This window comes from Oryzias melastigma, linkage group LG23, assembly GCF_002922805.2.
Source record: "Oryzias melastigma strain HK-1 linkage group LG23, ASM292280v2, whole genome shotgun sequence".
NCBI classification, from domain to species: domain Eukaryota; kingdom Metazoa; phylum Chordata; class Actinopteri; order Beloniformes; family Adrianichthyidae; genus Oryzias; species Oryzias melastigma.
The window spans coordinates 12,816,877-12,841,166 of NC_050534.1; the positions used below are offsets into that span (position 1 = coordinate 12,816,877).

Below are 24,290 nucleotides of genomic sequence, written 5' to 3' on the forward strand. Positions count from 1 at the left end.
CACAGAGTCATTTCTGGACTTTATTTAGTCAAATACACAAACGGGAATGAAAGCTAAACCGACTGTAACAGCTGCATCGATCATGGCAAGCTATGTTGTTTCAGCTGAAAATGCTTCTTAGCTTTGCAAACGCTGCACTTCCTGTCCACGTGCAACTTCCTGTCATGTACAAAATGATGTATACTGGTTGTAAATGACATAAAAAGGAGTTAATTAAAAAAAAAATAATGGGGTGCTTCTCCATCCATGCAGTATAAATAAACATCCGACAAAGACTGCTTCAATAGGTATTCTAAGCAATACAGCAGTAGACAACACCTTGATGTACATCCTGAGTCTGCGAGTTTGGCATGTGTTTGGATTACAGTAGATGAGAAAACAAACATTTTTTTCATGGTTTATAACAACTGGGAGTGTCAACAGCACACGTTACTAATTATGGGACAAGAGTGATTTATAGGTGGGTTTTAAATGCATCCTAAAACGGAATAGTCATACACATCGAAAGGTACAAAAAAATAGTCATAATTTATACACTTTGACATTTCGTGGCTTTCCTCCCATGTGTTTTGGTTTAAGTATGGGCTATTTGCAAAAAAATAAAATAAATACGAAACAGTCAACGTGAAAGATCTTTAAAAAATATGAAGCTTAATGAAAAAAAAAAAAATTACACAGCCAAAATCCATATTTTTACATAGTAAACACAATGCGACAATCACTCACTTTTATTTCCCCTGCATATGTACATTTAAAAATATATTTAACATTGTACACAATGTGATGTCTTGGAAAACAGGAGAGAAAACAAGTCTCCAAGGTGGCCATTCAGTGCTTTCTACTACTTTTTAAGGTCCATAGTGTCATTGCTCCAGGGTCACAACCTCCACTGCCTGGCCGTCTAGTGTGACAGTGTTATCTATGCGTGTGGCGACAGGTGCCATGGCAACCTGGACGGGCCGGTTACCCTGGGCGAGGCTGGTCACTACGGTTTGGTACATGCTGACCGGAATCTGGACCAAACCTGAGGAAAAGATAGAAAGAAAGCAATTAAATTTAGCTTCTTTTTTTGTGTTTTAAAGCTCCAGAGCTCCATCCAGGTGTTGGTTCGTAACAGAAGCAGCCCTGTAACAGGGACGCCATTTCTGAACAACAGTCCGATTGAGGATCTGGAGCTCGCTCACCCCCCCTGCTCCATTCCCAGCTGTGCTTGTATGTTTGAGTCGCAGCTCCAAGAGATTATTGCTGCAGTCACGTGGGCCTCTGCCCCACCCAGCAAGCTGTCACTGTGTCACGGGCGAGCAAGAAGGTCAGGGTGGGCTCATTTCCCTGCTTTAAATATTGAAGTCTTTCTCAGCTCTCAAGGTTTGGAAATGGTCATTGTTATAAACTGGCAGTCCTTGAATACAACATTTGTCCCTATTTTGACTGATTATGTCATAGAACCACAGTCTTTGTAAAATCAGAGCAGGCCTAACTGTTGTTGGATAATTTTATCAATCAATCAAACATGTGTGCAGAATTAGATATTAAATTGTTAAAATAGGATGAATTAAATAGCCAGAAATTACTTTAATTTCTGGTTTAACAACCCCCCTAGAGGTCCCTTGATGAACTGACCTGGCTCCATTATTTGTGTCACTTTGTTAGTGGAGATTCAGAACGGATTATCAGTTAATGCATATTATTAAGTAATTACAATGATAGGTTGAAGACATGAGTTATAAAAAATAAAAAAAATCATGAAGACTGATTTGTGCATTAATTATACCTGGATATAACACATTGGATAAAAGTGCAAAAATGAATAAAGAAATAAAAAAATATATATTTTTATATATGTGACATTTTTTGGATGATGGAGGACATATATATATAAAGAAAATTAGCATAAAAATGTTTCTGTACCCAGATGAACATGAATCAGGAGCAGAAGGAAAAAAATATAGTTTGAAAAGCTACTGTCCCTTCATGAATATATCTCGTAGAAGACGACATGTCTTTTGATTTTGGCTTAAAACAGCTTAATCAAAATTAAAAGACCCCTGGGACTACTTTTAAAATAGATCAAAAGATGATCAGAGGGAGGTTGGATAGTTTTTAATGTTAGAATGTATTGATTATTGAAGAACTTATCATATTTCTTCTTCTATCAAGCAGGTTTACTTACTCTTTAAATAAATAAAACATGACCTAAAGTGTATATTTCTGAAGATTTGGGTGACCACCTTTATTAAAAGCTTCTTACTTTAATTTTCCCCTTTTTGTTTTTTCTTATACTGAAAAATATTGTGGAAATCAGACAATGTCGACGGTGCTCCTTAAGAACAAATATTTCTTAATTTACCAAAAGAAAAACATCATGAATTTGTGGGCAAAAAAACATGCATATGATATACATTAGCACTGCTTAACATTGTGATCATTAGCTAAAAATACATTTAACCAATTTGTTACTACAAATTAATATTGAGGGTAAAGGTTTTTTCTAGGTCACACTCTTTAAGAAAAAAATAGTGAAAATGGTTCTCGAGATATATCGCGATACACATTGTATCGTGATGTATCGTGACACAAATTGTATCAGCTGGTTTCGCTATACATATCAGACTCTTGCCAATACACACCCCTAGTTTTGAGCCCTCTAAGAAGGTAGTAAAGAGCTATATAAGCATAATTTGCATTAGAAAATGACTGGTTGACCATTCTAAAAATATGAAAAAAATAAATTTGTGGAAGGATAAAGAGCACCCTGGATTAGGTGGGTCATTTATTAACAACATATTAAAAGAAGGGAGTTTTGCCACAAAGTGCACACTGACTAACACACCATCTGTCACATCAGCACAGAGTGGATTAGAAAGGGGGCTCAGAGGTCTCACAGCACTGTCAATGATGGGGGAGATTATACCAGGTCAGACTAATTTGAAAAACCAGTGAGCGGTAAATTCACATTAAGCTATAAATGGACGTGTTTTTGTTTGTGACTTTCGTCTACCTGTTGCATCTTGAACCCCTGCGAGAGCTCCGACTGCAGCCGCCGTCTCCGCCAGCACGATCTGCCCCCCTCCTTGAAGGGTGGCTTCTGCCAACGTCGCTACAGCATGGGCCGCCGCCTCACTGCAACACAGTTTTGAATTAAAAAAAAAGACACTTGCAAACGTGAATCTTCTGGCACAAAGCCTAAACGCTGTCTCACAGATATATAGAGTCTGCTTGCAAAGACAGGAGTTATTAAGAGATGTGGGGTGAAGAGGGAGGCCTGTGTGAGCTGTAAGAGGCTTTTCTAGTCCGGACTTACAGAGAATCTGTCACATCTCCCCAAAGGCCAGGTGCCGTGGGCCTAACAAAGCAGTTTTATTAACCAGATCTACCCAGTGGAATTACCACGGGCTTATTACCACTGAAGCTCCAATATGAACCCAAGGAAGAGTTCACAGCTTAGCTGAAAATCAGACGGAAACAAAGGAGGGTTCGATTGTAATAACTTGACTAATAGTTGTTGCAGATGACCAAACAAAACAACAAAATCCCCCTAAAACTCAGTAAAAATACATTTTATTATTGTAAAGACTGACAGTGTTATAAAGAAGATATTTATTTATTTAGGGAAAGAAACAATAGAGAGAAAGAAAGACGCTCAGCTCCCCTGTGAAGCTGCAAAACGAACAAAATGTTCCAAAGCCGGCGCACCAGAGTATCTATGCTGAGGTAAACAGGAGCAGGGGAGAAGAAAAGGAAGAAGACTCAGGTGGGTGCGTGTAACAAGCCCCTATGGGACATACCAATACACATCTGACATGATCGCCATGACAGTGCTGAGGAGAAACGCCACCAAACATCCGTGCAAATGTTGCTTCAGCAAAGCTAATATTTCAGGAAAAGTGCTTAAACTGTAACTTAATGATGACAAAAAAAGGGTTTTCACCTGTAGTGGTGATACTTTGCAACCATGCACTGCAGATATTTGGTCTGTCTTCTTAGTTTCAACAGGTAAAATTCGATTTAAGATTAACAGATCAATAATCGATCCATAAAAGTAGAGATCGATCTAACACATAATGCTAAAATCTGTTAGCTTGATGCTAACGTATAATGGGATTTCTCATAAAACGGCTAATGCTGACAGTTACAAAATTACACCAGAAATTTTCTTTATATGTATGTTCAATCATGAGAAAAATGAACACCATTTTCATCGGAGTGGGTCTTTAAAACAGTTACATCCGAAGTTTTACTAAATATCAAAGTTTCTCAGTCACCTGTTGAGCGCCATAGTGACTGTAGCTCCTGGCTGGATGTCTTGACTGGCCGCCACCGCAGCTTCAGCTAGCGACGCCACCGCCTGCGTGGCCTCGGACGCTTGAGTGGTTTGGATTGTCATCTCTCCGCCTTGTAGAGTCGCCCAGTTCTGTTCCACCTCAACAGAAGAGCACAAGCACACAGACCGCTATGAAGGAGGACGTACGGCGAACGCGGTGACAGAGGAGTGTATGAGGGGGTTACCTCTCCATCAGTAACAGTTGAGTAGTTAACCTGGGCCACTGTAACACCGGGAAGCTCTGAGGCATCTGCCAGAGTAGCAACTGTATGACCCGTGCCGACCTGAGAAAAACACTTAGGATGTCAGACAAACTCATTGTGGAGATGGACGACGGTGCAGCGACTAAACGCACCTGGATTAGGGAGACTGTTCCATCGGGGTTGTTGATGGTCTGTACGACGGTCTGTGAGGGCACAAGGTGAGCTATGCTCTGCGCCGTGGTAAGGTGGTGTTGTGTGGCGGCTGTTGTGGGAACCTGCTGATCTTCAAAAGCGTATAAGAGATCTTCACGGCCGTGCTGTTTATAGCAGTTCTTCACTATTGTCCGCAACGCCTGAGTCCAAGACACCTGAGGAACAACAGACACGTTTTTTTAGCCAAAAATTCTCCTCTAAGTTGGCACGAAGTAACCTCTCCTCCCTTCCCATCATCCATCTCTTTACATGCTCTCCCACTAGCTTACAGCCCCTCACAACTCCAACTTAACGGTGCAACAAAAATGGCGAGCAATATTGGTGTTATCCAGCCGTATAGTTTTGAGCCAGATTCCAGCTCAGATGAGGAAAACGAAGACGTACATGGATCCGTTTGTCTGCAAGTGGATGCGTCATAGTAGCTCCACAGCTTTTTTATATCGCATCTTATTGACTACTCATGATTCACTTGAATAAGGAAAAACTCAGAAATGCAAATTTAGAAGCTTCATTTTCCTTCATCATCATAAAAATGCCAAATTTCTGATGAACTCCTGCTGCACTGCAGAAACTATGTCCCAGAAAATGACCTGATTTTGACAGAAAATGGCCTAGTTTTATTTACAATACATCAAAAGATGATCAAAATCGGTGTTTAATCGTGACTCTTTCCATTAATTTGAACATCAGAATGAATCTGTAGGGTCCAACGATAGACTAACTGTGATAATATTTGTACGTTTGTCATCCCTACCCTCTGTTTCTGGTCTTCCGTGCGGACATCGCTGCGTACGTTGGCCCACGGGATGTCCTCAGGCCACCACACCGGCTTGCAGCTCTCCTTCCCCCAGCCGGGCTTCCCTCTGCCCGTGGAATACTTCAGCATCTCTGGGATGAACGCTCGCAGTTGGGCCTAAAGAGAAGAAAAACACGGATAAAAGAGTATTTCCAGTGTCGGTCTGACACACATTCGGGTGCAGACGCCCTTGAACGAGCAGGCAGGAGACATGTATTGATCAGACACCTGCTGCCTGGTGCTGAGGTAATGAAGAGCTGCAAATAGAAACAGGCTTTCAAAAAAAGGAGAACGTGCTTATTAGGGGGTAAATCTATGGCTGTGGCTCCAGTCTGATGAGTCCGACAGACTGACACCTCAGCGGTGCCTTCTTTAGAAGCCTCAGACAAGAATCAAGCCGGAAGTTTAGAAGGATAAAAAGTACAATCAATCTCAAATGGATTCACTTTTACAATAAATCGTTTTTTATTTTGCTTTGAGTAAAAAAGGACATAATCTTTTAATCATTTTCACTTAAAATAAACTCCAAATTCCATATTTCACTGCTTCCTAAATTCCCAACTTGCTGCAGTTGGGTTTAGTGCCAATGTCCTCAGTGTCCTGGTAATATGCAAGCATCACTGGGGGATTATATTGCACAAGAAGGCACTGCAGCGTCTGCCTACCTTGACATCACAAGCTAAATTTGGTTCTGGGAGAAATAAATCCCTCCCTCCTCCCTTTTATGCCTTCTTTTCGAAACGCTACAATCTAGCTCATCATTTTGCATCTCAGTCGAACATTTCATGCTTAAGAACAAAAAAGAAAAAAAAGCAAAGAACGCATCTGGTGGCTGCAGTGGAGGAGCTCCACCTCAGCAAACAGTGGGATCGCAGCTTGGATTAGCCTCAGACGAGGACTTAGCAGCAAAGGGATTCTTGCATTTCCACCTGTGGCCGATGAGGATGCATGTGTGCAGGGGCCAGATGGCCTAATTACAGTGACTAGTTAGTTAAGTGGCATGTTGCCCTCGTGTCGAACACCCCCCTACCAACCCTAATCCTCAAAACAGTGGTCCAATCAGATTTTAGGAAGGCAGCCATGTTGCTGGATCCTTCAACTTAACAAAGCTGGGGGTAATTATGAGCTCAGGGTGGGAGGCGGCATCACCTGCTACAGATGCTCCATATCTCTGATGGGGCGGGGCTTGTCTGTAAAAGCTTTAAAGATAATATTAATGTAAAAAAATGGTTTAAGTCATCTTTTTTTCCCAAAGATGAAAAACGCTTTCCTATCACAAACTCATTTAGCTGAGCCACTCCACCTGGCTTTGGCGTGCTGAGCGTAGCAACAGGTTACTCGCACCCCAGCCTTTAGAAAAACAACACCAACCCGGCGAGGATTGAATCTGGTCTACGATTCGCCGTCCCGTTCCCCGGCTGTGGCCCCTGAGGGACGCCATCATGCTGGCTACTCTGATGATGATCAACAGAGTGCGTCAGCAGCATGGGGACGGCAGGGTAAACAAGCTGGGCTCCCCAGGGTGGGACGCGGACTACCGGGGATGCTAAAGCTGCATTTTAAATGGCTGCTACACAGGAAATGAGGAGAGAACGTAGAGGTCGGATGGATGTAGGTCAGATCACACCCTTTTGTTGTTTTTAGCCACCACAACAAAATATTGTCAGAACGAGCGTGAGATCCCCAAACTGGAAGCGACAAATTGGTTTTCTCTAGGAGGATAACGCAACTTTTATGGATCAGGAACAACACAAGACACAACGTCTTCCTACATACGATAGAACCAAAAACACAAAAAAAAGGTGCAGGTGGGCACATGACCTTAAAATGTACACAAATCTAGTTATCTAAGCTCCTATTTATGCAACATCCAAGAATACACGTTTTCATTTTGGGCAGTTTGTTGTCAGCTGGCGCCCTCTGCTGGAAATAAGAGTTAACATAAGAGAACGGCTACATTTCTGTGGAGGAGGAACTCACCTGGGTCATCTTATCCACGGATACAGGGATGCCATCAATGGTGAGGGGGGGCAGCTCCGAGGCCAGCTCTCCGCCGGCGGGGGCATGCTCCGCCAGCGCGCTCTCCAGATCCTCCAGCAACATGCCCTTGTACTTTCTTACCTGGACACCAAAAGCGGAAAGGTCCATTAAAAACTCAAGTGATGTAAATGAATAAGTCATCTGACAGTTAAAGGAAAAGAGCAGATTTTTTAAAACATAGAAAATTAATAAATACTGCAAAGTATTTCATAATTACAAAGATTTAAAACCTTGTTTTCAGACATTCAAATATATTTTTTACAGGTTTTTAGCTGTTTTAACTTCTATTTGCTCTACACTTTTCTCAAAATCATCACAGTTGGCCTTTTTTGTCTCTTAAGACCTAGGAGAAATTAGAAATATTTAATTAAATGAGTCAAAAACATTTTGTTTCATGTTCTTGACAATAGAAAAAGCTTAATTCAAGACTCCTTAAAAATAAAAATCTCAAATTGAACTGTAATTTTTGGGTCAATTTCACTTTAAAGTTCAATAAATGCTGATATGTTAAATTGGCATTGTTTGTCATTATCTAGTTGGAATCAAATAATGTGATTTGTTTGAGGAATAAGTGCTAGTTTTAAATTGTATTTAGATTTATTAAGCTGGGCTGACTTACAATAAGATTGTATTCCTATTTCTGTTCATATTTTACTCTAAAACAATTCATTTCCACTAATTACAACAAGTTTTGTCACTATAATAATTTAAAAAAATACAATTAGTTAAATAAAAACTCAAAAACTACAAACAATTTGCTTTGAATGAGCAAAAAAATGTATTTTTGAGCTGTATAACATTCAGTTTGAAGGAATTCTATTCTAAGTTTTTTAAAGCTTGTTTTCCCTTTTTGAATATTTGTGTGTTACTCATTTTTTTAAGAATATAAACATGTATCATAGAATTTCTTGTTAAGTAAAAATAAATAAATTTTACTACTTTCTAGTAACTTTCTTCTTAAGATTAGTTGTTTTCCTACTTTTAGACAACCTCTTTTTGCAGCCCTTCTGTTTTCTTACCACATTCTCCAGAGGAGCAGCACCAAACACTTTAAAAACAGGGTTTGGTTTGGAGGGAGAGATGCATAGCACTATGGCTTGTTGGCCTACTCTGGTTGTATACTCATCTAGTGTGGCTCGGAGTTTTCTGTAAAACACAAAAACATCTCTCTTCATTTTCAATGATCAAAACCAACCAAAGCAGAGATGATCCAAAGTCAAACCGTACCTGAGCAGACGGGTCTGCTGCCTTTTGCGAATGGAAGGGTTGGATTCAAAGATATGAGGTCTTTTTCTTTTCTTGCCAGTTGCCACAGCGGCAGCGGCTGCCATACCTACTGGACCTAAAATGAAAAAAAACCCAATAATTAAAAAAAAAATGTTATTTAAACTGGAATTATATTAATATTCTAGACAAAACAATCACAATAAATGAAGTATAATTATATGGTGCAATGGCACCATCTACTGTTCAGTTTGGAGAATTACATCACCCAAAGGATGTTTAATTTCCAAAAGTTGATAAACCACAAACTTGAAAAAAATACAGTTTCCTCTCACCTGCAGCAGCCAGGTGAGCAGTAACTTCATCAGTACCAGCTGAGTTAAGGATGTCTGTGTCGTCATAAGGGTCGTCATCCGGCGAGGATGTCGAGTCTTCGTCCGCACTCATCATGGATGTATCTGTATATGTGGCCACGTGTACCTAAGCAGATAAAACTGGGGTTACATCTCTAAACCAAATATCAACAGAAATGTAAATAAAATTCAAGAAGTTGCCAGCAGATAAGCAACTGATTTGTAAAGTGAAGTTCTGGTGATGAGTGCACCTGCTGGACCTGTTGGCTGACGGCGCCGGCCTCGATTGTAGTCATGTGTTCTGTCTGATGAACGGCGTGATCCTCCATTTTCAGCCACCTGGTCTACGCACCTAGGTCCACAGATGAAGTACTGCAAAGAGAATGTTTTTGTTAGTTTTTCTAGACATTTAAATATAGATAACACTGAACTAGTGTCCTCGTGCAGGAAAAAACTAACTTAATTGGATTAATTATCAAAATAAAAATTTAAATCATCAGTATCTTGTCAAGTGCTGTTTTTAGCATTGGAAAAGTGAATCTAAATTAAAAAATACCACCATTTTATTTTTAACTAACATTAAAAGTGTTTAACCTCTTACGAACTGGTGTCCACATGCATGGACACCTCATTATTACCAAAATGGTCAATTCTGATTAACTGGAACCCCTGTGAATATGTGTCTAGAAGGTTAGATCTAATATAAGTTAAGTTCTTAAGCGGTTAAGGTCATTATTGTCTCATTTCACTGAAGGTTTTGACCACTTAACATCCTCCCACAGAGTGTCCTTTCAACTGAGGTGTGAGCTTTGACTGCTTCATCTAAAATTAAAAATTGTTTTCAGAGATTTCTGAATATTTTTCTACATTTTCAGCTAAGTTATAAGTGTTTAAGGGGTGTACCCAGGGAAAATAAATAAGCATGTTCTGGTACATTTATTAACACTTCAGTGATAACAATTGTTCTCTATAAAAAAAAAAAAAAAAAACAGCACTTCCTATAATCTTTTGTTCGTCTTTTGTTTGCTATTCTATCTAGTTTATAGTGTTTAATGACTTTGTATTGTGAATTTATGTTCATTTGTCTTTTATGTCAATTGCAATATATTCTACAAGCAGTGATTGTTTCATTGGTTTATGGAATAAATGTGGATTTTACCATTTGATGATTACATGATTATTTTATCTATCTTTGATCATAGTAGAAACAGACTTTGGTGTGAGCTTCCTGGAAGTTTCATTTTGTAGGTTTACATTATTACAGCAAACACACTTTTTTTCCTCTTTCCTTTCTTTGCATCCTCTTAAATTATTGTCAATGTCACTTTTTCTCAGCAGTAACCTAAATAAAGAAGAACCTAGGCCAGCAAATTGCCACACTTAACCTTCATTTAGGTTGGCAATACTTAAGACTTTAAGTCTTTTAATTTTTCTTGACCTCTAACATACTTTTTATACCTATCATTTTTATTTCAAAAAAATATGACGTGCAATGTGTTTCTGAAGAAACGGTCCGATTATGCTCATTTTAAATGTAATTTACATAAAAAAAAAAAAAAACAAATCCAATCTTTATGGAAAAATGAGTAAATCATTTTGTACCAAAACAAAGGTGAACCTCAGCAAGGATCTTTATTTTCACAAAAAACCCACATATATATTTAGAAATTAACAATGATACTATTTTTTATTAGAAAATAGCTGCACCTAAACATTGGATGCAAAAACACCAAAAATGCTGATCAATTCAAAAGCAAATTAAGTGTTTTTTCATTAAACATTTCTACCAAAGATTTCCCGATTGCATAAAAGGTGTAATGTATGCTGAATCATTTAATTTTGATGTTCTACCATGAAGAAATGTCAGTCACTAAATGTGATGTGGCAAGCTTCCTGAAAGTAAAATATATGTATTATAGGTGACAGAAAAATACAAATACTATGGTGGTTTCCCCTGAGTGTTCTGCAGCAGGAACTTTCTCACGCCAGTTTTTATGAAATAAACAAGTTTGCATTAATTTTAGTTTACAATGATATTTATTTTGATAGCATAGACAGATGGAACATTTCAAAATCTGTGAACAAAAGAGCAAATAAGGAACAGATTCACAAAAATATGACATAATCCAAGTATAATTTCACTGTTGCTGAAAAACCTTTACAACATATACTTAAGTCAACATCTAATAAGATCCAAAAAATGTGCTTACTTTGAAATATGAATATTTTAATTCAAGAAAATAATTTATTGTGAGCAGGTATGGTTGGCATCTGAACTCACTGACCTTTAAAGGACTTTTTCCTTTTTAATTAAACTATTCATTTGCACATTTAATATTCTGCGACTAGATCTAAACACTAATAGAAAAATATATTTTCAAATAAATATAACTAAAAATGGTTATAGTTGACTCTAAATATAATATATAAGGTTTTGATTGCCTGCATATTGAGTGATGACTGAAGTTAACGACTAAACTAAATAGTAATTACAATACGGAGAGGTAAAATTTGTTATTAAAGTTTAAAAAACATTAAACTGATCAAATATAAGTATTTTTCTCTCCTATGTTCGCTCATATTTGAGTCATTGCTAAAAAAACAGCAGTACTATATAAAATGAGAATATACGTTTAATATTTGAACATATTCGACATACTAGATACAAAATATGCTCTAATATATCTCCTTAATTGGTTATTTAATGAGAAAAAAGTCGCTAAATGCAGGAATATTAATATGAATAGCATTAGCAATATCATGTACAGTAAAGGAAACACAATGAGAAGTAGAGCGTTTTAAATGCTAATTTTAAGGAATTTAAAATGAAAAAAAATATTTTGGAAAATATAAAAAAATAGTCGACCAAGCTAATAAAGTGACTTGAATGTCAAATAATACAGTAAAGTAATATTAGCCGAGCTGCCGGTAGGTAATCGACGTCTACAAAACTACGCTAAGCTAGCAATGTCCTACAATCGGCTAAATAGCGTCTAAGCTAACAATTAGGTAAATATTCAGTTTGTAAATAAAAAACTTGAATTAAAACTCGTGTTTGCAAGGGCGGCTTCTTGGCGTAAACAGCAACGATTCCTGTGTGCACGGTAACGTAGACTGTAGGAACGCAGTAGCTAGCATAAAACCCGCGCAATATGAAACAAAACATACGCTATGACAGGCCCAGCGGCCTGCAGCTCATCCCCACCTATCACCCTCTCTACGAGCTTATTGTCGAAACCCGCCATTAAAATGTTTTCCATAAAAACATTAAGAAGTGGAAATTCGCGTTCGAGTCAACACCGAAACAATCCGCATCGTACGCCCCGGCGCTGCCGGGTTCTATGATGCGGCTGCGCCGGGGCTGAAATAAATGGAGATTGCGCGGTAGGGCACTAACCTCAGAGCGGCTGCGCTACTTCGGGCCTGCGCCGTACAACGGGGATGGAACAGAGCCTTAATGGAGGACGGAGGGAGCCAGCACTAAACACACAACTCCACTAGTGATGCCTTCAGGTTCGTCTCTCAAGTTTGCCGATCCCAAGACGCTTCAAAAATACATGAGCAAACGACTTTATTTTAGTCTATAATTGTTGAAAAGTAATATCCTGTTCGAGAAAAATCTTTGTAAGGCAATGTAACCTATACTTTTGTTTAATGGGGTCAAATTTGGATAGCCTAATGCTTTCAATTTAATCATAAATTTAAGGACAAAAACGCTCTAAAGTCAAGTAAAATCTTTTTATATTTGGCAAAATAGGAGAAAAACGAAGAATTTTGATATAAAAACATACAAACAAAAAGATGGCATGAAAATTAAACATAAAGATGCAAAAATAGGCATATTGCACGAATTTTCCTAACTAAATAACATAATTTTGAAATAAAAAAATCATGGGGATTTGAATTGGTGCGTAAAATCAAAGTTGTTTAGCCATTTGTAGTCCTATTGACTTTATCGCGGTTTAAGAAAATCAATTTTTCCCACAGTCAGTGAACGCCTTATGTAGATCGGGCAAACCACGCCCCTTTTGAGCGTCACGCAACTGCTTTTTTTCTCATTTCAAAGTATTACCCGGGTAAATTTCGAACTAAGTTGTGAACGGACAACATAGATTTACAACTCATTTGGTAATCATAATAACAAAATGATTAATGTAAAAGGCAAAATAAAAAAAAAATAAAATAATTTTGGTATATTTTCTCAAATTAGTAACACCTGTTCAACTATTTTTGGACAACAGGAGCGACTTGCCACATGTGGGGATGCCTTCGTTCAAGGTTTGTATTTTGTCATTTTAATCTATACAATTAAGTTGTAAATGATTTACTTGTACTTTTAATGTAACATAATTCATATATATATACTTTTTGGGGGTAAACTACATTTCTTACAACTTTTTACGTGCATGCTTTGTAGACTAAAAGTATGTAAGATTAATTAACTTAAAACGAAAGTTCTGACTTTGAAATAACTTTGTAAACTATTCTTTAAGTAAGAAATTATTCCCTATAGATGCAACATAAGATAAAATAAGATTAGGATTATTATAGTCTAACTTCAGTGTAAAACCTCAAGAGGGCAGCATTGCATTAAAATTGTTCTTGAAATTCAGTAACCAGGATGCTGCTTTATGTAAAGGATTCTTGGCATGTTTTCAATATGATGGATGGTTTAAAAAGGTTTGAGGCAGGTAGTTATGTATATCAGCTGGTTTCATGTTACAAAAATTGGCGTTGGAATGCCTCAACATGTTATACCACATTTTTGCCATCTCTTTTTCTGTGTATTCTCATGAATAGAATGTGTTCAAATGTCATTACTAGAAAATACATTTTTTTTTTCTGAAAATATAACTGTTTTGATAGCTTGTTTGAAAAATACAACTAGTTTGTCTTATTGCTTTTGACAGATACATTAAAAAAGAAAGAAATAACATAGTCAAACTCTTCTTGAAAAACACAACTTCTCATTTATACATTTTGCTTTTCAAGGGAACTGCACAGTGAAACAATTTCTTTTCCGGAGGTGATGTTGTGACACAAATGGAGTAAAAAGATGGGAGCAAGCTAGCCTATTTCCTGTTATTTGGTGATTTTCTGCTTCTCTTCGTGAGCTGTGGATGGGTATAGATAAGGGTATCAGCTTGGGGGTCTGGAATCAATAATGGTTGTAATTGGTGAGCTGAAAGTGAGGATAATTGAAGATAATTGTGTGGGCTGCCACAAGCCTTAGAAAGATTTTGTAAAGAAAAAAAAACAAGGTGGTGTTGGGAAATATCTACACTATGTCTCATTGTACAGGTTTGTAGATCAGAATATCAGTTTGGTTTTTGCAGAGAGGTGCTACTGCTCAATATTTCAGATCAGAAATGACTTCATTAAGATTTGGATTTTAAGATATTAAAGTTCTCCCATAAGAGTTTTCATGAAGAATCATGTGGTGGTAGAGTCCATCTCACAAGCTGGATTTGTATTTTTGTAAAATTAGTCATGGCACTTCAATATTTATAAAGTGCAAGTAACCTTGACATTGTAAAGTTGTAAGTTCTACTTTTATATTTAAAAACTTTATGTGCACTAAAATCTTTTGTTAATGTTTACTGTTTCAAATAAAAAAATAAAGTTTTCTTCTTTCATATAGCTTAAAAAACATGAAATATTTCTCAGACAATTTACTTAGATTTATATAATATTATATAATATTTATATATTTATATAATTTTTGAGTATTTCTTTTTAAAGTTTTACTCTGACCATCTTATGGTCTATTTTAAGAGTTCATAATTTTAATAATAAAAAAAAAACGTTGTTGGCTCAGGTCAGTAAAACAAAGAGGTACATGGATCTAGTCGTCTACAAATGAAGCAGAGAATGTAGCAGAGCGGGGGAGCTTGTGGCTTGCCGTAGTTGCCTCTAAATCACAGCTACAAGCTTATTCAAACTCTATTTTTTACCCGTCTGCTCCTGATTTACAGCAATTTGAATAAAGAGATACCCAGAAATTACATTTTAAACTAATTTTTCTTTATATATGTCATCAAACTTTAGAAAAATGCATCAAGAACATGTAAAAATAAAAAACTCATGGCTGCTCTGTTTATGCTAGTTGTTGTTCTTATGCTTAAACTGGATTATCACACTGTCTCCTACTATGTTAAAGTGTTTTTGCACAGATGTGTAAGGCAGTAAGTATTCAATCAGGCTACTGTTAAGGTCCATATCTACTGAGGTGTAACCTCTTAAAAGTCGATGTTGTTTTAAAGAGTAACTGGCACACTCAGCAATCCTTCAGTTATGTGAATTTGCCATAAATCGATGTTCTGCGGTCACTCCAAAGAACACCATGAATACTGATGTGCGCCAGCATCACATTCCTCCATCTTTGAGAATATATTTATTAGCCAGTGGGTGGCGCTAGAGCTCTACAGATGCTTCAAAAACCCAGCTGCTCTACAAACTCAATGAATCCCCATTGTCATGACCACTGAGAATCACAGCATTTTTTCACACTTTTTTTGAAGCACTTGGATTATTTGCTCAGAGACAAAATAATTTGAAATCAGTGCTTATCTGTCAGCAGGCTAATTTAGCGTGTGGTGGTTTGCTCTGTCGCCTAACAGCATGAAGGTCCTGCTTTGATTCCCGGCTTTCCTGAGAGAAGTTAACATGTTCTCTACATGCATGTGTAGGTTTTCTTCAAGCACTCTGGTTTTCTACTATAGTCTAGAAATGGGATTATTGGGGTAATTAGTTACCCCATTGCCCCTTAAAAGCTAGTATATGCGCTTGTCTGTCTCTATATGCAACCTTGCAATAGACTGGTGACCTGTTCAGGGTTTATTAACGGAAACACAAGATGAAAGAAAGGGATAGATGGATAATTTAAGTGTCTGTAGGTGAGTTGGCTCTGTTCACTTAATTTTGTACTGCTTTTGTTGCCAAAAGTGATAGAGGAATAGAATATATTTTGCTAATGTGTTTTAGTGGTTCCCAGCTACTAAAATGCTCTACCAGATGGAATATAACCCAGGGCTGATCTCTAGCTAGATGTATGCAACTTCAAGGTGACTATTGGCATTATTTTTTTATTTTATTTTATTTTTTTTAAGTTGAAGGATGTGTCTGGGTCCAAACAGATAAAGTTTCTACCTGGAAAGAACTCCAACTTTTTTTTTTTTTTTCATTTTGGAAATGTGTTTAACTATTTCTTTCCTTTTGGGATTTTTGGAAGAAGTTTGTGGGGCTTTCAGGAAAAAGATTGGGAACCAGTGTTGCATGCTGTGCATGCTCGATCTCCACAGCTCCCCTTTTTTAATATAGCTGAGTAAAGCCCAAATATGAGGGAAATCTTTCTCACGTGCTCTCTTAACTGTGCTGCCACATGTTGCATTTCTAGGGTGCCTCGGTGTTGCTGGAGAATTCATTTGAACTTTTCCCTGTTGTCAGTAACTTAAAGGCTTAGTTACAACTGCACTTTATGGAAGGATTTGGGCTAAAGTGGGTCAACAAACCTGTATGAGGCACACAGGTGGAAATATCAAAGTGGTAGGCCACTCAGTGAGCTAGAAGAACATTAATGTTCATGCATATTTTCTTTCTATGGGGATGCTGTGGGCTACAGGTCACAGTGAACCCTTAACACGCAAAGGTAAGAAGGGGGAAGTAGGTGAGACGCAGGAATATCATGGATTTTTCATTTTTTTTAAGCCCCAAACCTTGCGTAAGGGGAACATTAGTTCTGTTCACGTGCATGCTCCTTGTGTGCAACATGACTGCTAAAATTCAAGAAATTAGACAATCGGAGCATAGTTTATGTCGGCATCTAACTGGCATCCTATAACCTGGACAACTTGTGCATGCCACACTTGTGCATGGTCAGTAAGAAGCGAGTACGCGCAGCTTACCGACTTCTAGCCCGCAGTAGGCCTGCCGCGATTATTTGACTAATTGACAAAAAAATTTGTCGACCACTAATTCAATTGTCGATTAATCGCTACTTTATAATATATGGAGTCAGAGTGTAGTAAAGTTGAAAGTTATAATGGCATTATGCTAGCTCTTTGGACCATTTTGACATTTATTAAGGTTTTTAAGGCTATTTTGGAGTTTAGCTAATATTTTACCTACATGCTAGCTGTTTTGGCTAATTTCGGATTTTTTTTAAAAACGTTTTTTAGGCTGTTTTGGAATTTAGTTAATATTTCAGCACCATGCTAGCTGTTTTGGTTAATTTAGGATTTTTTAAAACGTTTTTTTAGGCTGTTTTGGAATTTAGCTAATATTTCAGCACCATGCTAGCTGTTTTGGCTAACCTAGTCTTTTTTTATTTCTTTTTTATTCTAATTTGGCATTTAACTAATATTATAGCTGACCATCAGCTTCAAGGTTTGGTGCTCTTAGCTTCAGCGATTTCAGCTATCAACTTCAGCATTTGTAGCTATCAATTGTCACTAGCATCTTTAGCTATTGTCACTAGCATCTTTAGCGGCCAAATTCAGCTTGCAGATTATCGCAGATAATGCTATATATCTAGTTTTTAGTTAGTTTAAAGCTATTGATGGTTTAAGATGTTCGTTTTACATCCACTTTATGCATGAGCCGATTAGTCGACTATTAAAATAATCGTTTGTGGCAGCCCTAACCTGCAGTGGTCTTCATCCCTCTTCGGGGAGTACGTGGAATTTGCATTATCCTTATAAATACTTCACGATATACTTACCACATGCACTACAATGGTACGTTCTATTTTCATGACTTGAGGTGGCTGTATGAACTTCAAGGAAACTACAAGATACACCTGTGCTCCTCTCTATTACCCGGACAACCCAAGAACCTGCAGCCCCCGTTCAGGCCGACCCCTATATGGATGCATGCAACTATGGTTTTATCTATGTGGATACATTTAGCAAATTACACTGTAAAAAGTAAAACGTTGGATCAATTCACAAAAGGTCTGTCATTAGTTACAGTTAAAATATTGGTTTTCATCAAATTCAAGTTTTATGTTGAGTAAACCACCAACTCAATATTTTAAATTGATTAAAACTAGTAATTTAAATGTAACTAATGACAGATTTTTTTTGTTAATTGATCGAATGTTTCACTTTTTTCAGTGTATACTTTGTTTTATGTCAGGGTTTTCAGGTAAACTCTTAACTTCAAAGCTCTTTGCGTTGAGAGACTCCAAGGCAGGTGCTCCAACATTCCCGACGGTGGATGCCTTTCCCGAAAGGATTCACTAAAGAATGTTGTCATTGATGAATATTCTTTGTAAGCGAGTTGGATATTAGATTGGAAGCAGTCCAGTTCTCTCTCTGAAGTTCTCATTTTAGCTGACGGGGAAGAAAGTGAACAGAGGGGAACATGTAAAGAAACATGGAAATAAAGGATACTGACATAGCTGTACTGATTCTTATTTAATTATTTTTATTTTTTAGCCAAATTTGATATTTTTCATGATGTTTTCCATGCATGAAGGATTTTAAACAGCTTGAAATAATATTGAATGAATGCAACATTTCTTTGATTAATGATTCATTTTTCTTTTAGACATTTACTAGTTTGCTGATTTTTCTCTATAAGGAAATGTTCTTTATCATAAAGTCTTTCAGTTTCTTTAATTTAATGGGGGAGTTGTACTCTGCATGAAGGTTTGGCATTTTTAGTGGAGCTTTCTGTAATTATACCTGAACTCAAACCCACAATCCAATTTCAAATCCAGTTTGTGCCAAATGCTCCACAGCGTGGAGACTGTGATAATCAAAAGCACAAAAACTAAATGTACCAACATATTGAGCAGGTATTTTTCTTTCATATATGTCTACATACTAGGAACTAGGTGTCTGTGCAAAACATGTGATACTTTTGGACATTTCTTTTCCCATATCCCATATAGTTTTACAAATTGGCACGTTTCTTTCAAGCCATGCCAATCTCCAGCATTGGCAAAAGGTGTCCCACCGTCGCACACATGACTATTGGGAAATCTGTTGCTTGTTTTGTGTAGCAACCGTTTTGCTAAACGCTTTGCAGCAAGCTGTGGATTGCCGTTGGATTCATAAGCTCATTGCAAGATAAGGAGACCCAAGTTAGTGGCTTTTAACCTTAGTAAAGTGCTTCAGAAGTAGTTTAGAATTCAGACAACGGTGACTGAGCTGTTATTTAAGCTTCTTAACTACTATCTTGAAGTATCAGTGAGCTTTTTGCCCGGCTACACTTTGATGTTTGCAGCAGATAGATATTGAACTGGAAAACCTGCTATTGATTGCTAACCTGCTGAACAAAGCTGTCTGAACTGGAGAACAGCAGAGTCCTTTGCAAAGAGCTGCATTTTGGTCATGGTGTTCCAAACAGATTGATAGGACACCATTATAAAAGTAAATACTTAAGTTTACTACAAGTACAGGGGCCAACAACAAACGCCTCAAATGAAACATTTATTATGTGCTGGTGCTTTAGGCTGCATTGAGGTTTTGTTTCTTCTGTTTAATGAATTGTTTAATACTGTTGAAGGGTCACATTTTCCTCAGAAGGAAGGGAGAGCACAAAACGCATTAAGACGCTTCAATCAAAGTTTTATTAGTTCTCTTTAAGTAAATGTTCCACGCCAAGTATTGTTCTTAATGTAGATTAGTATTAGGATAAAGTTTTTAAAACTGCACAAACCTATATCTAAGTAATAAGTGAAATTCTATTGGATTACATGGCAAAACTATTAGTCTAATTTTGGAAACATTTCATTTATGACTTCCACTGTGGACTACGGAATAATCTGAAAGAATATTGCGTTTTTCATTTTTTTTAAATATATATATATATATATATATACACAGTATATGTGTGTATGTATGTATTTTTTGCTAATTATTTGCTTACTTATTTAGATATGTTTGGTTAAAGACCCACTCCAAAGAAAGTTGCATTTTTGATGTTTTATACATGTTCTTGTAGCATTTTTCTTATGATGGAGAGAATATATAAAATAGTTTAAGATTAAAATTGTATTCCTGAGTATTTCTTTATTCAAATCGTGTTGGATCAGATGAAAACCTGCGGTTTGAAAAAGCGCAGGGAACTGTCATGGACTGGCCGAAATTTCCTTTCTCTGCTATAATTTTGAACTTGCAGACAAATAGATCCATGAGTGTCTTCATTTCCCTCATCTCAGCTGCCATCTGGCTCTGAACTATGTGGCTGGATGGCTTGAATATGGTTTGCCATTTTATTTTTTTTTGTTAATCAAATCTTAGTTTGGGCTTGTGAGGTGCTATATGATTGGATGAAGAATATTAACAAAGGGCTGACGGGAAATTGGCAGAGGATAATTTCTGCCCCAACAGTCCCGATCTCTATAGAGTTACTGCTGCTTTGCAGAAAATATGCTCTAAAAAAGATTAAGACTTTTTGATCTTAGCTAAAACCTGGATCATCTTAATTAAAAGACTGCCTGGAACAATTATACAACTGAAAAAATGTGTAGTTTGAGTGGGACTTTAAGTCAACAAATTTTGTTAGGTGCTAAAATATTTCAAACTTTCAACATACAAAAATACTTTTTTTTTTTTTTCCTGTTGGCCATTACTTAAAAAAGTAAATCACTCCCCATAAAGTTTTATTAAATTCAGAAAATTCCTACTTATGTTTTTAATAATCTTGTAGAATATTTTTACAAGTTTATTTTTTTAATGGTTTACAGTAATTGGATTTAGATAATTTTCACAGTTTAGCAGTTAAAAAAACAAACTTGATGTAGCATTTTTTTTTCTTTATCGTGTTTGTAGACAATACAATAAACTACATGGACTTGAAGTGATGACTAAGGGTAAAAGTAACTGTTTTTACAGTCTTAGATTTACACCGTTTGTGCACCGGTGTGTGCGCTTGTGCTGTCCTTGCTCTAATTGATCAGATGTGACTACGTGTCCTGCCTCTGTAAAGCCCCCATTGATCCTGGGGCTGTTTCACAACCAGCTTTATTGCTCAGCTAGTAACCTCCGATCTTGCGGTCCGAAACAGTTCTTAAGGGCAGCAGAAGGTGATGGTGGGAAGTTTGATCATGTAGCGATGGTTGTGACAGTGATTTTGAGCAGAATCATAGAGAAAACTCCAGAGTAGAATTGGAAAATAAAGACGGTTTGCATTGTCATTTTAGGTTTACAAAAAACAATGTATTATTCTCATAATAATGATTAAATTGGGCAAAAAACTAAGTTAATCTTAGCAAAACATGATGCATTCAAAAGAAAGCAACCATGCAGCAAAGATGGTCAAATATTCTGTGATTTCTGCTAATCCTCCTTTGAGCTTCGTTAAATGCCAATCAGACTGTAATCAAAGTGGATTACATTAACGCATCGTTATTTAAGGTAGAAAAGTCTGCTGCTAATTATGTTTCCCATTCTGAAATGTGTCATGCATAACCTTAAGGCTGGGTTAAGTCTGGCCAATAACCATTTGTCACACCTCGTGCTCTCTGTTCTATATGGGAAGGCAGAAACCTTTAAAAAAATATATTTCTAATTTTCCTTTAGCCGTGGGTAAGGTCACAGAAAGTTTCCGGCTCTTAAACCAAGGGACAGGCGAATTTTTTGACGTAGAGATGGAGCTAGACGTCTTGATTAACTGTGCTCTGCCCTTTTTAAGAGTAAATGCAAAGAGGGTTCTTAAAAAAAAAAAAAAAACTCTTCTGAATTTCTCCTGCTCTCTAATGACAACAAACATTGACCTTTATGCCCCCTGGTCCTGTCTACCAGGTTGTAGGCCAGGGTTGAGCCCATTAAAGTTGGCTTAATAAGCCATCGCACTGTCCTTCTGACCACCCTCCACAGGTCCATGTTAGCCCTAAGCGTCAGAGTCAGCAAAGTCAGAATCCTGTCCTGTCAGCAGTATTCATAGATGTTGTGAACAGCACGACTCTGTTGCCCCTTTATCTTCCTCATTAGAGAGACTTGCTGAAGCATGCTGATCCATCTGTGTGTGTTGTGACACTCGGAAAAGAAACATTATATTTGCATATAAGCCCACACCCTTAGAAAAGATAAAAGATCCATGAATTTAAAAGAATATCATATTTTTGCACCAACTGTAAACTAAATTCATCACATAGATGGACAATTTGAAAACAATCCTAAAAATATGCCAAAAAGATCTACTTGACACTTCATACAGTTAGATTGGAGAAAATACTTAAAAAAATTGATTTTCCACTTTGTATTTTGATGTATACAATTAATAGTCTAAAAAAATAGTTCACCTATACACAGTTTTTTAATTTAAAACATGTGTTTTATTCTCTTAGATTAAGAGATGTTATTAAAACAGGCTATACTATCTTAACGGAAAGCATGTATAAACGCATATTTATGTATACTTTGTTTTTTTCTAATTATAAACAGGCTGACATTTTAATGGTTGTCATTAATTCATACCACCTAATATTTATTTAGCTTTCTTCTACTCTTGTTTCACCACATCGTTTTTCAGTTTCCTTTTTTTAAAGTTCAAATCAGGTTGAAAAAGTATCTACTGCAAGAAAGTGACCTTTTAGACAAAGTTATTTTACTGCAGTATTTGGATGCTTATACCTCTTATACCTCTAAGCCAGTACTGTAAAGGAATTAGAAAGTTTGTGCATTGTGTTGTTGAATTGTTTGTCTGAGTGAGTTCTATTTATGGCAGTTTGAGTCTGAAGCTGTGTTCAGCAATGCATGTTCAAGTGGGCTGTCAGGTGCCGCTCGGTTTTGTTTCACCCAACTCAACAAGGGCTCAGACCTAAATTAAAACGAAATGTAACAAAGAGATTCGGGAACAAAAACTCAGACTGAACCAAACTGACCCAGCAACAGGAAACTTTATGCTGGTTGATGAGACCAATGACACGATAGGGAAGGAACTGCAAATGCAAAACAGTCAAAATGTAAATATTAACTGTAGAAGTAAATTAATAATAATTTGAAGCTTTAACAAACTAAACTAAACTTCAAAACAAGTTTAACATATTTCAAAAAGGAGTCCAAGTTTTCTTTTTTCTGCTCCTTTTCATTTATTAACTGTTTTATGTTTATATAGTATTATTTTGATGTTATATATTGTTACTAAATTAAATAAATATATAAAAAATATAGTCCAGCAAAAGAATAAACTCCCCCTCCATCATTTCCAAATGGAAGTGTTGGAGAAATTCAAACGAATAATCAGAAAAACGAACTAAATGTGTGCACAAATCATTAAGTTAATTTTGTTATGCAAGAATTTGTGTACAAATATAAAGGAATTATTCTGCAACAAATCTGTAGAAATATAGCAAATGAGCTCAAATGGAGTGGGTTCTTTCTCCAATGAAAAGTTTAGGTAATTGCACATATATGTGCGTTCGGGCTTCCACGTTCAAAATGATCCCATTTGCGTGTAGCTACGCAAGTTTCTAGTTTTCTAGTTTCAGGCTCTAAGTATGAGTACACGTAGCTAGTTTAAAGTTAAAGTTGACCAATCAAGGTCAAACCTGGAGCAAGATTTGTGAGATTTGGACCACTTAGACGTTTTGTTCCAACTGTAGGTGATGAACATGTTCTAGTATCGATTTGTGACAGTCCAGTGTGAATACTTTGGTCTAAAACGCACGTTCAAGAATGCGTCACCAGCCTGGTGTGAATGTAAGAGACTACACAATAAACACTAATTTCTCAACTGATCAAGTTTAATTTGTGTACATTAAAAAAACTCCTCTGACCCATTTAAGGTTGCCTTTTTATCGTATTTTTAGTAGCAGTAACTGAAAGAACAGTTGTAAGCTTAAGATCCTTAGTCATTGCTGGTGATTTGAACTCCTTTATGGTAATAGACTGCACGCTGTAAATATTAATGTCACCTGTGTTCCGAGAACACTTGAACCAAATTAGCAATGCAAACCATTGAAAACTCCCCTCCATTGATCCCTTTCTTACATGTTTAGCATTGCATTTTGTTCCACTGTATCTTATTTTTATGAAGCAATGCATTTTTAATGTGAACTTATTTTCAACTGAATAATTTAATGCATGGTCAGCAGCAGGGGTGATCCAGAATTCAGCTGATGGGAGGGAGCAGAGCAGGGGGCTAAATCCAGCTGAAGAACTTTAAACAGGCATGGAAATGCATATTGT

General features: G+C 36.9%; 1 protein-coding gene and 1 long non-coding RNA gene across 4 annotated transcripts in view; one reads left to right on the forward strand and one right to left on the reverse strand.

The window, feature by feature from the left end:
- Positions 1–12,862, reverse strand: nrf1 (nuclear respiratory factor 1). Of its 3 annotated transcripts, none has more exons than XM_024282574.2 (12): positions 12,548–12,862; positions 9,411–9,522; positions 9,133–9,277; positions 8,801–8,915; positions 8,593–8,719; positions 7,514–7,654; positions 5,492–5,650; positions 4,677–4,892; positions 4,507–4,605; positions 4,263–4,420; positions 2,999–3,120; positions 1–1,024 (listed from the first exon to the last, which is right to left on the reverse strand). In XM_024282574.2, exons 2-12 carry the CDS (start codon positions 9,477–9,479, stop codon positions 864–866), a joined length of 1,512 nt encoding a protein of 503 aa, XP_024138342.1. In that variant the 5' UTR covers positions 9,480–9,522; positions 12,548–12,862; the 3' UTR covers positions 1–863. The 3 variants fall into 3 exon arrangements, with proteins under 3 accessions (XP_024138342.1, XP_024138335.1, XP_024138325.1); XM_024282567.2 differs by having other exon boundaries at positions 4,263–4,411; positions 9,402–9,522; XM_024282557.2 differs by having other exon boundaries at positions 9,402–9,522.
- A 76-nt stretch (positions 12,863–12,938) lies between these two features.
- The window catches only part of LOC112152794, a 41,812-nt gene continuing 30,460 nt past the window's right edge, over positions 12,939–24,290 (forward strand). Inside the window, exon 1 of the long non-coding RNA XR_004947145.1 lies at positions 12,939–13,428. This is a non-coding gene — a long non-coding RNA (uncharacterized LOC112152794). The remainder of the gene's footprint in view (positions 13,429–24,290) is intronic.